We start from the raw sequence: 13,853 nt of genomic DNA on the forward strand, positions 1-13,853 counted from the left end.
AAATATAGAATTTGTAGTGTTTTTAAGGTGTTTCTAAAAATATTTTTAAATCCTATATATATATACACACCAATAGTGTTTAAATTTACGTGATAACTTCTCTCTTTATCTGTTGTTTATTTAGTTTATTTATCAGGTAAAATATTTAAAGATACTACACATTTGATAAAAAGTTTGGACACATTCACTTATTCTTTATTATGACTATTTTCCTACATTTTGAAGAAAATATTAAATTCCTGAAAACTATGAAATTACAGAAAAGTTAGGTTAGTTAACCCGAGATTTGTTGACATTACTGGAGTCACTGAGCTTTGGGTAGCACTGCCATAAATAGCCAATATGTTGCTGCTTACCAATAGACACCGTGAAACCTTGTAAAAGAGATTTTTACAACCAACCTCCATATATATATATATATATATTTAAATCTTGAGTTGATCTGAGGTCACCTGGACAAATACTGTGATTGGAGCTCCTGTTTGTTCTCCACATGCACAAAGTAAATATTCATCATGCTCAAAGTACACTCTCACACACACACTCTCTCACACACACATCAGGGTCTCATTTCTAATGCAAGAGGTAAGAGGAAAATTAACATCTATTTTCAAGTGAACTCCTTGAGCATCTCATGAATTATTAATAATGTCACAGTAACCTGAATGACTGACCATCTAATCTTTTACTAACAGATTTATTTAGTGAAACTATTCACGATCTAGACTAACTTAGAGTGAGAAACACTGATTTCATATCACAGCGGTGAAATCAATCAGGGGCATACACTAAAAATTGTGTGTTTTTATGATGGTTTGTTGAAGTATTTCACAGTGGCGTAGGTTTGATTTTGAAATTGGTGGGGACGGGGACATCAATATAAATATATTTTAAGTTTTGATCGAAATTATTGCTAAGGATATATCAGTGTCACTGGATATTGTTAGGGACACGTCCCTAGCGTCCCTACTAAATTCTACGCCGCTGGTATTTCAGAACTTATTAACTTATTTAGAGCCATTTCTTCTTAATATTATTTCTGGCTGTTTGGGGTTCTAGAGTTACTTTGTGGTTTTTTGGATGTTGATAAAGTTCTTGATGTTTCATCATGTTTTAGATCAGATCAATGTTTAGGTTTCTCGGTAGAAAGCTATGACCTGAACTAGAGAATCAAACGTTATAAAGGTGCTTTGATGATTTCAATCTGTAAAATTCCCCCAAAATCATCTAACTGAGACTTTTATTTATTTTCTCTGAAAGTCTAAATCATTTTTAATATGTTAGTATTAGAGTGATTAAATGCTATATTTACAAATTTTCTTTTATTTCCTCTGTGTTGAAAAAGTATTTTGACCGAGTTTATGTGCGTATCATTAATTGATTGTATTTTTGTGTAAATTGGTGTTTTTGTCTTTCTTAACTTTCTATTTTTCTTCTGATCTACTTGTTCTGCTCTACAAAGCCCAGTGGTATAATTATTAATAACTGAAAAACGTTATATGTGTAGAAAACGAACTATACATAAACTGATGTCCATTAACAAACACACATGAACACACGAGACCGGAAACATGCGTCATCTTTTGCTGCGAATCAAAGTTCAAGTTTGCAGAATTCTGACCTGTGAATTTGCATAGAGCAAAACATTTGACCAACAGAGGATCTGATTCTGATTGACCTCTTGATGAATTCAAAGAACACAAACTTCAAAGCATACGGGAAAGTGGCTTTAGATGGATGTGTCTCACATTTTGAATATACTGATATACATATCATTCAAAATATACAACAATAAATAGTTATTTATAGTTGGCTGTAATGATGTGCACGTCGAAAGAGAACAAAAACAGTCTTAAATAAATAAACAAGGAACACTCAGGAGATCGCAGGAGAATAAATAACACAACCACGCTAACATAGATGATACCGGGGAAATAAAGAAACACGGCCTAAATACATGGAGAGGGTAATCAAACTGAACAGAAACAGGTGTGATTCAATTCAGTTAAATTTTATTCAATTCAGTTCAGTTCAATAACAGTGTCGATGCTGCAAAGTTCAATTATGAAACAAATTCAATTCAGTTCAATAACAGTGTCGATGTTAATGAAGTTAATAAATTATCAAACTAATTTAATTTAGTTCAATTAGATTCAGTTTTGTTCGATAACATTATCAATGTTGCAAACTTCAATAATGAAACAAATTCAATTTCAGTTATAGGCAGCTCTAAAAAGACAAATCAGTAATATTACTGAATATGAATTGTTTTAACTGTTGCAGTGCCCAAACGTGTGACTGGTCAGAGGGATTGAAAACTCAAGAGCAACCAAAGTAACTTAAAACATAGTAAAATATAAACATATTAATTGCAGTTAACATACAGAATAAAGCTCCGCCTCCTCCTGACGTCAGCCTCTTGATGATTGGCTTACAAAGCACATGTGATCCATGTGATATTTTTCTAGTTTCTATAAGAGATTATTTTCCTGCGTCTCAAAGTCCACACTATCCATCCTAATGTAAGAGATCCACTGGAGGCAAGTTGTAGAGAACCCAAGTGCAGTTTATTTAACCAAAACCAGATTAAACATAAAACAAAGGCATGAACATGAACATGAACATGAACATGAACATGAACATGAACGACAGCAGACTACAGGAAACAATACTTGACAAAGACACATGGCAAACATGAGGGCTTAAATACACACATGACTTTGAACAGGGGATCACATGACAGACATGAAACATGACAAAGACAAGAAATGTGACCAAGACAAGACCAAATCGTGACAGCTAAACAGTGTGTGAGATTAAAATAAGTGTGTCCCAAAGCATAGTGTGTTGAAAAGAGTGTGTCAGAAGTCCCGGATGGTCTACTATCTCCGGTCGATTATCGAAGTGTGGATCCATGCTCACTATAACAGCTAATATTACCCACAACCCACTGCGCTTTGGAGGAGGAACTACAAACACGAAACACAAAAACTACAAAACATGGCGGATATGCGTGGCCGACAGTGAGAGGTTTAGATAAAGGTTTGGGTGACTAATCAAAGTTTAACCTGATATAAAAATATTTATTTAATGTTAGCCGTGTTATATTTCATCTGTAATAACAATGTGGACTTTTATAAAGAACCGTTTGGCCATTAACTTTTAAATGCATCATTCTGCATTAATACGAGGAGAGTCTCCGCATGACAGACCCGCGACTGCAGATCAACGCTTCTGCATTTCTCTCGATACGGTAGGAAATTAAATGTGGAGGACTTTATCTTTGACTAGATGATTGACAGGTCAGTTTGAGTGACAGGATGCGTGTAACTAAGCGACAGAGAGCAACCGTTAAAGACATGTATGACGTGATAGTTTCTCCCAAAGCTTGTCTACTCTTCTGCTACACACTCAAAAGTATGCACTTTTTCTTCACACTCAGGGCCCTATCTCGCACCCAGCGCAATTGACTTTGTACAGCGACGCATGTATCATTCCTATTTTGCACCCGACGCAAAGCGCACTTTTCCCTCCACAGACGCACGTCGGTAAATTAGGGAATGAACTTGCGCTCCCGGGGGCGGTTCAGTGAAAAGAGGAGGCGTGATCCGGCGCAAACGTTCCCTGGTGCTATTTTGCAGTTTCAGAAAACAATTCCGCCACAGACCAGGAGAAACCTCGTCTAAAGTCAGTCGTTCAGATGCTATTTTAAGGGCGCATGCTTGGCCATAATGTAGCGTGTGCACAACACACACACACTTTGCTTCTCTCATCTACACAGAAGCAGCAGTTTTCTTTTTTGCAAATCATACATTATTACAAGGAAAAATATTCCACACGAGGGAAATCATTGTTGTGTCCATGAAGATGTGAAAAAATAGGCATAAATCTAGCTTACACATTTACCCAAATTATCATACGCCTGTTTAACCGAAGCTAATCTGGGTGTGTTTCTCCATCCCCAATGTCACTTCTCTGTGTTTTACGGCCCTGACGAGAACGTCGGTCTCCTCGGCTGTGAACCGCTCCTGGCAAATCCGCCGTTATAATAGCAATCCGCCATGGAACAAGCGCGCCTGCTCTTAAAGGGAATGTGAGATGACGCTCTGATTGGTTTATTTCACGTTACGCCCAAACCACACCTATGAGTAATGAAGCGACTTCAGACCAACACATTTTAGATTTGCGTCGGGCGCAAGAGTCATTTATCCCGCCGGTATAATAGCAACAGCGCCCGAGACCCGCCCACAAAGTTACTTGTGTTCCGCGTTTGATACTTGCGTTTCAGATTGTTAAAATAGGGCCAAAAGAGTACATAGTTTTAGGGCGTAGTAAAAGTAGGCGAATTGAGACGCAGCATTTGACTAGCGCTCAAAAGTCAAGAGGTCTGACGATTGGCTGGAGAGATGCACCTGTGATTGGTCAAACAGGCTCTTCTGTGAATGGCTGAGGAACTTTCTATAGAATATTAAATGAATGAAGAACTAATGTTGTGTGTTTTCGCAGGTCAAGACTCACTCATCATGAGGGTCGTTACATCAGATAGCGGCTCTGTCTCTGTGGCAAACCAATATACAGACGAGCAGGAGAACCCAGACACCAGTGACGACACCGAGTTCTGGAGGAAAGGTGTGAGACCAGATCAAAACATGAAAAACACATGAATAAACATGTTTTAATTTATATATAAAAAGGTTTCAGTGAGTTTTAGGGGAAAGAAAATTTAATTTGCAATACTTTACAGTAAGGTTTCATTAGTTAACTACATTAGTTAACATGAACTAACACTGAAAAACACTTGGTAATCTTAGTTAAAGGGTTAGTTCACCCAAAAATGAAAGTTCTGTCAGTAATTACTCACCCTCATGTTGTTCAACCGCGTAAGACCTCCGTTCATCTTCGGGACACAAATTAAGATATTTTTGATTAAATCTGAGAGCTGGATCACTCCTCCATAGGCTTCTAAAGACGTTATAACTTGCTGGCCCAGAAAATGCATTAAAGACATCGTTAATATAGTCCAAGTGACTCCAGTGGCTCAATCTTAAGTTTATAAAGCGACGAGAATACTTTTTGTGCGCAAAAAACAACAAAAATAGTGTGACTACGTGAAAAGACTCGAGGCCCAAAGAGAAGGAAATGAATAGTGGAATAAAGTTGTTATTTTTGTTGTTTTTTGCGCACAAAAAGTATTCTCGTCGCTTTATAAACTTAAGATTGAGCCACTGTAGTCACTTGGACTATATTAACGATGTCTTTAATGCATTTTCTGGGCCAGCAAGTTATAACGTCTTTAGAAGCCTATGGAGGAGTGATCTAGCTCTCAGATTTAATCAAAAATATCTTAATTTGTGTCCCGAAGATGAACGAAGGACTTACAGGGTTGGAACAACATGAGGGAGAGTAATTACTGACAGGATTTTCATTTTTGGGTGAACTAACCCTTTAATGTTAAAATCACAATTTGTATCTGTTAATATTATTTAATGGATCTGAACTCACATGAACTAAAGAACAGTTGTATTTTAATAATGAATGTTAACAAAGATTAATAAACAAATGTATTTCTCATTGTTAGTTAATGCATCAACTAATGGGACCTTCTTGTAAAGTGTTAGAGTCGATGAAACCCCCACAAAGATGAAAAAACAAACGTATGTGTGTGTGTGTCTTTCTCAAACATTCCTCTGCTATTCGACTGGCTGTAGTTTATACAGCTGCTCAACCTCTTCTGACCTTTAACCTCAACTTTTGACAATCACAGCATACACACACACACACACACACACAGTTCGAATAATAACTCGAATTATAATTATTGAAATAATAATTAGTACAAGAAGCCATTTTTGAGCACACTAATCGCTCCTCATATTATATATATATATATATAGAGAGAGAGAGAGAGAGAGAGAGAGAGAGATGCCTCATTTAGTATGCGGTTCTATGAACAGCTTTCTTGGCGCACGCTTCGAATGTTTATGCACAGAAAACGTAATGTGATTACTCTATCGTCTTCCTGTTATAATGTAGGGACTAGGGAACCACCCGCTATACATAAACATGTAACAGTATGTAATTTAAACGCATCCCTGTGTGTGAAAAGGATCCATAAGTAGAATAACCTGTGTGTGTGTGTGTGTTAGACTCGTCTGTGCCCAGGTTTGTAGCAGCGCCCTCTATGGGCCGCTGGCGGTGCCGTGTGTTCGCTGCCGTCAGTGTCACGGCTCTGATGCTGCTGTTGCTGATCATCACAGTGTCTGTGAGCCGTGAGTAACACACACTCAAACATATTGGGATATTATACAGACAACATGATATTTTTCTTATTAATTCCTTAATTATCAGCTTATCGTCAATGTATTAAGGCCAAAACGTGAAAAGAATGCGGAGCATATCCTATAAGTTTTAACACCATGTGTATATTTTCCAGAGTACTAGCAAATTATTGTTGTCAATAAAAATTAATGACGTTTAATTTTTTCACATGCGTTTTGTTAGACGTGAAGTTTGACCGGAAGTTCTCGACTACGGAGACAAACGTGAAGAATCTGACAGAAAGGCTCCTGAGCATCATTACCAGAACAAACATTCTGGAGGAATACGGTAATGTTAATCTTCATAATCTTTTACCAAAATAAAAAAAACTTCATCCACCCACACTCTCAGCTAACAAAAAATGTTCTAATTAAGTTATGAAAACGTTTCTCTAAACATTAAAAACTTTTTCTTTTTAAAAAAAAAAAAGTTAGTTCACCCAAAAATAAAAGTTTCTGTCATTAATTACTCACCCTCATGTGGTTCCAACCCCGTAAGACCTTTGTTCATCTTCGGAACACAAATTGTAAGATATTTTTGCAAGATATAGGATATAAGATATAGACGCCACATGCAGCAATGTCATTGACACTTTCAAGGCCCAGAAAGGTAGTAAAGACATCGTTAAAATAGTCCATGTGACTCCACTGGTTCAACATTAATGTTATGAAGTGACCAGAATACTTTTTGTGTGGAAACCCCAAAATAACTACTTTATTCAACAATCTGCTTCCACGTTGTTCTCCTACACTGTTGACGAAGCACTTCCTGGTTCTACGTCAGAATGCCGGCTCACTATTGGCCGACGCTGGTCACATGAGCACCACGAGTCACGACACATGCGTGTGATGCTGACGCTGGAGCCGGCCAATAATGAGCTAATAATTTTTGGGTGAACTAACCCTTTAATATGTAAAAAAGTTTTTCTGGGTTATGCGAACGTTAAGGGAAATTTTTATTTTACAGGAACAACGTTCCATGAAAATTATGGAACAAGTAGAGTTTTATCACTTTTTTTAAACTGGAAAAAATTAGACATGGAAACTTTTACTCCCCTGCATATTTAAAAAAAAATATAAAAAAAGATTAATTATTATACCCCTCCCCCCCACGACTTTCATCATCTATCACTATTATCAACTATTCATTCATATAGATACTTTCACCATACAAAGTTCATCATGGAGAAAATCAATCATTTTTTCACTGAATTGTTTCGACTGCATCAGTATAGGAGTAAAACACTCTGTGAATGGTGTTTCATGTGTCATGCATGTGAGCACATTCACCTCCACTACATCAACACTCGGTCTAATGTGTGTGTGTTCAGGGCATAAGATGCATTTGGACATCAGCAATCTGGAGTTCGACCGGGACACGATGCAAAGAACGATTAATGATAGTACGTACCACACACGTACACATACTGTACAAACAGACAAAACACTTGAAATGAAATGAAATCCACTGCAGATCTTAACAGGTGTGTGTGTGTGTGTGTGTGTGTGTGTGTGTGTGTGTAGTGTCTGATTCAGCACAGGCCCTTCGTGACAAGGTTTCGGAGCTCAAATGCTACATAGACAAGTTCATAAACAACAGTAAGTGATGCTAGTGTTTGTGCTGCTGTATGTTGATTTCACACAGTCTCTAATCTGACGTGTGTGTGTGTGTGTGTGTGTGTGTGTGTGTGTGTAGACACGCAGGAGCTGTGCTGTCCTTCCGGATGGACTCTCTTCTCCACAAACTGTTATTTCTTCTCTGAAGACGGGATGCCTTGGGACGCGGCCAGAGACGAGTGTGAGAAGAAGAGAGCAAAGTTACTCATCGTAAACAGCAAACAGGAGAAGGTCAGAGCTGATCAGTACTGTACAACTACACACATCAGACACACAACTGAACTAATACAACTACACAATCAACATCAGACACACAACTGAACACACAACTGAACTAATACAACTAACCCTACTTAAAGGTGAACTAAGTAACTTTTTTTACCTTAACTGAACAGCTTCGGAGTCATTGGAATGGTTATATTACTTATTTCGGGTTGAATGGTGGTCGTTTCGCACCCCCCTGGTGCCCGTGAGCGGAAAATACGCACTTGCAACTTTGAGCCGGCGGGCCGCCGGCCGCCGCTTCAGGAAGTCTCGCGTGATATCAGGTCTCGCGATGTAAACAATTGCTTTACGGCCAAAAGAAATCTGCTAAAATGCTGTCATTATTGCGCTCCCTCACGCTGTCCGAACCCGAATGAAGAAGACGTTTTAAAGAATGTCCCATCTGCTTTGATGTCGTTGATCTATAGCCTCTGGTGTCTGAGAATCACCAACGAGTTTTTACAACAGTGTTGTCAAATATCTATTCCGAAGCTGTGGGGGGAGCTCTAGAGAGAAACCTGCGAGCAAAAAGCGAGAATACAGCGAAGAAATCCCGAAGCTACTGAGTGCTGCTTTAACTAAACCAGACACACAACTGAACTAATGCAACTAAACTTAGTTAACTAAACCGAAACAAGACACACTACTGAACTAAAACAACGAAACCTAGTTAAATAAACCAGATACACATATGAACTAATACAACTAAACATACTTAACTAAACCAGGCACACAACTGAACTAAAACAACTAAACCTAGTTAACTAAACCAAAACCAGACACACAACTGAACTAATACAACTAACCCTACTTAACTAAACCAGACACACAACTGAACTAATGCAACTAAACTTAGTTAACTAAACCGAAACAAGACACACTACTGAACTAAAACAACGAAACCTAGTTAAATAAACCAGATACACATATGAACTAATACAACTAAACATACTTAACTAAACCAGACACACAACTGAACTAATGCAACTAAACTTAGTTAACTAAACCGAAACAAGACACACTACTGAACTAAAACAACGAAACCTAGTTAAATAAACCAGATACACATATGAACTAATACAACTAAACATACTTAACTAAACCAGGCACACAACTGAACTAAAACAACTAAACCTAGTTAACTAAACCAAAACCAGACACACAACTGAACTAATACAACCAGGGTGGGAATTATACCGCGGCCACGCGGCCATGGCCGCCGTTGCCCTACACTTTGGCCTTCATGCCCCGTGAAAAAAAAATCATCGTATGGCCACAGTGGCCTGTGTGCCCTGGCCCTGTCCAAGTTCCACCCAAGTAGTCTCTGAACTTCAATTAGTTTGTGGATTCGCGCAGGTGCAGTGTCATAATCACATCGATGATCTCACGCATCAAAACAGCAGTGCAAGAAGCATGTAACGTCAGCACCAACAGAAGAACGACACTCTGTTGTCGACACTGGTGCATAGATATATACACTAGATTTCGCCTTGGCTACGGCATTCGTTCATTCGTTCATTCGTTCATCTATCTATGCACCAGTCTGCGCACACGTCACACAGCAGGAAGCGCGGGCGCCCTCAGATCACTTGGACGTCGCTGTGTTACAAGAGGTAAAAACGATATAAATACTGTTCGTTTTCTCACACAAACCGCTCGTTTCGTGTCTTAGGCCATCAGTGTGTACTTGCGATGGGGAATTGTTTAATTTGGACGATGGGGAATTGTTTTAATTTGGACTCTGTGCATGCTCTTTGAGACCGTGACCATAGACATGCATTATATGACTGACAGACAAGAACGGTTTGACATAAAAATATCAAAATCTATTTGCTAGTAGATAAGTGCCCTTTTCAGAAAAGGGCCCTATGCAAGGTTCCAGAGGTAACGGCGTCGGCGCACTGAAGCGTTTTTTTTTTTAATAGTTCAAAGTTACTATAAGATTTAATGTTATTACCTTGACAAACTATAACTTACATCATTAAAAAGATATAAGACTCACGTTTCAGTATTTGACCACTATTGTATTCTGAGAAATTTATATTGACAGTTATGTCTTAATTTGTGTCAGGAGTTATGAAATGCAAAAATGAGTCGATACCTTTAATATGAATTATGAGCGTCAGACGCTCCCATTCATAAAAAACTCCTGTGCTGTCGTCATGAAAGCGATTCACAAAACAACGTCCCTCACGGCTTTTAGCTCAAAAGTGTGCAGATTTGGAGAAATATTGATATATTCTCAGTTTACATCAGATTTCTATTGACAGGAATAATATTTTATTGAATTTATAGCCAAATGCGTCGATGTAATCATTATGAGCGCTGTATACTGATGTGCTGTGTTTTCAATTCATACCAGCAGCCTGAGGGCGCTCTACTGAACATTATAGTCCATATTTGAAACACATGAAGAAGAGCGTTCGACAATGCAGGAAATTATTAATTTATTGGCATTTGTGTTGTTTCTGAATGCTTTTATTGGCATTTGTGTTGTTTCTGAATGCTTTTATTGGCATTTGTGGTGTTTCTGAATGCTTTTATTGGCATTTATGTTGTTTCTATTGTTGTGTGAGGGTGTATACCTTCTGGATGTAATGGCGCTCTCTCTCTCTCTCATTAAAAAATGTTTTTTTTATTAAAAAAGTCATAATCCATGTCTTATTCCAAATTAGGATGTTATGCTATCAATCTGAATGGGAAAACCATCGAATTGTATGATGGCCTTTGTGCCCTGTCATATGGCCTTGGTGCCCCTAAAAAAAAAAAAAAGGTGGAGGCCAAATGGCCTTGCCCCTAAAATTACATAATTCCCACCCTGAATACAACTAAACCTAGTTAACTAAACCAGACACACAACTGAACTAAAACAACTAAACCTAGTTAACTAAACCAGACACACAACTGAACTAAAACAACTAAACCTAGTTAACTAAACCAGACACACAACTGAACTAAAACAACTAAACCTTGTTAACTAAACCAGACACACATATGAACTAATACAACTAAACATACTTAACTAAACCAGGCACACAACTGAACTAAAACAACTAAACCTACTTAACTAAACCAGACACACAACTGAACTAATACAACTAAACCTAGTTAACTAAACCAGACACACAACTGAACTAAAACAACTAAACCTAGTTAACTAAACCAAAACCAGACACACAACTGAACTAATACAACTAAACTTAGTTAACTAAACCAGACACACAACTGAACTAAAACAACGAAACCTACTTAACTAAACCAGGCACACAACTGAACTAAAACAACTAAACCTAGTTAACTAAACCAGACACACAACTGAACTAAAACAACTAAACCTAGTTAACTAAACCAGACACACAACTGAACTAAAACAACTAAACCTTGTTAACTAAACCAGACACACATATGAACTAATACAACTAAACATACTTAACTAAACCAGGCACACAACTGAACTAAAACAACTAAACCTAGTTAACTAAACCAGACACACAACTGAACTAATACAACTAAACCTAGTTAACTAAACCAGACACACAACTGAACTAAAACAACTAAACCTAGTTAACTAAACCAAAACCAGACACACAACTGAACTAATACAACTAAACTTAGTTAACTAAACCAGACACACAACTGAACTAAAACAACGAAACCTACTTAACTAAACCAGGCACACAACTGAACTAAAACAACTAAACCTAGTTAACTAAACCAGGCACACAACTGAACTAAAACAACTAAACCTAGTTAACTAAACCAAAACCAGGCACATAACTGAACTAATACAACTAAACCTAGTTAACTAAACTGAAACAAGACACACAACTGAACTAATACAACTAAACCTAGTTAACTAAACCAGACACACAACTGAACTAATACAACTAACCCTACTTAACTAAACCAGACACACAATTGAACTAATACAACTAAACCTAGTTAACTAAACCAGACACACAACTTAGTGTGAGCTAAACTAGTGTGAGCTTTCCTGTAGCTCAAACAGGAGAGTGTTGGCGCTTGCAACACCAAGGTCATGGGTTCGATTCCCAGGGAAAGCAAGATCTGATAAGAATGTAAATGTGTTGCTTGAAATGCAATGTAAGTCGCTTTGGATAAAAGCGTCTGATAAATGTAACTTTGGCCCCATTTACAGCTGGTATTAAGATGCGTTTGGTCAATTGGTTCACAAGTGATCGACGCTAAATACAAAACGTGATCTAAAATGTTTTGAGGTCGTCAACTTTCAACAACTTCCAGAGATAGTGGAAAAGCATTAGATCAGATTGTAAACACTCGTGTGGTCAAATGAATTCGAACATCCAGTAAAAGTCGCCTACTCTCCGTCTACTGACCTAACGCGTAAACATTATGGGAAGCGCACTAGCCAGACGGATTTAAACTGTCGGCTGAAGAGGAAAAACGTACCAAGCACAAATGTCTCCCTCGTCTACTTCTGATCCGATCATCCAAAACTTAATACTAGGAGTAAACAGGGCCTAAACCAACAACACAAGACATGCAATTAAACCAGCAAACTGTTGATCATGTGGTAAAGAGTGATAATCAGAGGTGTGTGTTCAGAGTTTCGTGGTGAGTAAGACCAGGCCTCTGTACTACTGGTTGGGTCTGACTGACGGACGCACCGGCGAGTGGGAATGGCTGGACGAGACGCCGTATGTGCATGTCAGGAGGTGAGTGTGTGTGTGTGTGTGAGAGTGTGTGATGGGTAGGTTTAGGTGTATGGTTAGTGTGTTTGTGTGTGATGGGTAGGTTTAGGGGTCGGGTTAGTGTGTGTGTGTGTTTGTGTGTGTGATGGGTAGGTTTAGGGGTCGGGTTAGTGTGTTTGTGTGTGTGTGTGATGGGTAGGTTTAAGTGTATGGTTAGTGTGTTTGTGTGTGTGTGTGTGTGTGTGATGGGTAGGTTTAAGTGTATGGTTAGTGTGTTTGTGTGTGTGTGGTGGGTAGGTTTAGGGGTCAGGTTAGTGTGTGTGTGCGATGGGTAGGTTTAGGGGTTGGGTTAGTGTGTGTGTGTGTGTGTGTGTGTGTGTGTGTGTGTGTGATGGGTAGCTTTTGGGGTTAGATTAGTGTAGGGGAATAGAATATACAGTGTGGACAGTATAAAAACCATTACGCCTATGGAATGTCCTCAAAAGCAAAACAAACCTGTGTGTGTGTGTGTGCAGTGAATGGATGCCCGGCCAGCCTGATGACTGGAAGAATCATGGTTTGGGTGGCGGTGAAGACTGCGCTCACTTTCACCATGACGGACGGTATAACGACGACCACTGCTCTCGACGCTACCGCTACGTCTGCAAAGCTCACGCGTCCTCCATCTGACGACACACACACTTCATCAAACCAACAAAACACATCTATATGCATGTTAACAGTATAATGTTTCATATTTAATGATATTAAAGGCTTTCATCCTTCCCTCGCTCTCTGAAACACTTCTTTCCCTCGCGGGTCAAAATGACCCGAAGCCCTAAAATTATACTTAATTTTTTTGGTCCAGAAAGCTTATTTGATTTCATTTTGATAATATTTTTTGATATTTTTTATTTTATTTACCTTTACATTACCAGATTTGATAAATAAATAATAAATAAATAGTAATTTATGCACATTCCTCACATTCCTTCAACTTAAA

General features: G+C 38.4%; 1 protein-coding gene across 1 annotated transcript; it reads left to right on the forward strand.

The window, feature by feature from the left end:
- The first annotated feature begins 496 nt into the window (after positions 1–496).
- On the forward strand, positions 497–13,640 carry asgr1a (asialoglycoprotein receptor 1a). Its single transcript, XM_084099646.1, has 9 exons — positions 497–585; positions 4,507–4,629; positions 6,147–6,269; positions 6,502–6,606; positions 7,649–7,720; positions 7,842–7,916; positions 8,014–8,165; positions 12,786–12,895; positions 13,387–13,640. The coding sequence occupies exons 1-9, from the start codon at positions 516–518 to the stop codon at positions 13,538–13,540; spliced, it is 984 nt and encodes a 327-aa protein (XP_083955772.1). The 5' UTR covers positions 497–515; the 3' UTR covers positions 13,541–13,640.
- The last annotated feature ends 213 nt before the right edge of the window (positions 13,641–13,853 follow it).

This window comes from Abramis brama, assembly GCF_963993115.1.
Source record: "Abramis brama genome assembly, chromosome: 22".
Lineage (NCBI taxonomy): Eukaryota > Metazoa > Chordata > Actinopteri > Cypriniformes > Leuciscidae > Abramis > Abramis brama.

Coding starts and splice junctions, on each gene's coding strand:
- asgr1a (XM_084099646.1), top strand. CDS start 516: ATGCTCAAAGTACACTCTCACACACACACTCTCTCACACACACATCAG. Junction 586..4,506: donor TCTCATTTCTAATGCAAGAG/GTAAGAGGAAAA, acceptor GTGTTTTCGCAG/GTCAAGACTCACTCATCATG. Junction 7,917..8,013: donor AGACAAGTTCATAAACAACA/GTAAGTGATGCT, acceptor GTGTGTGTGTAG/ACACGCAGGAGCTGTGCTGT.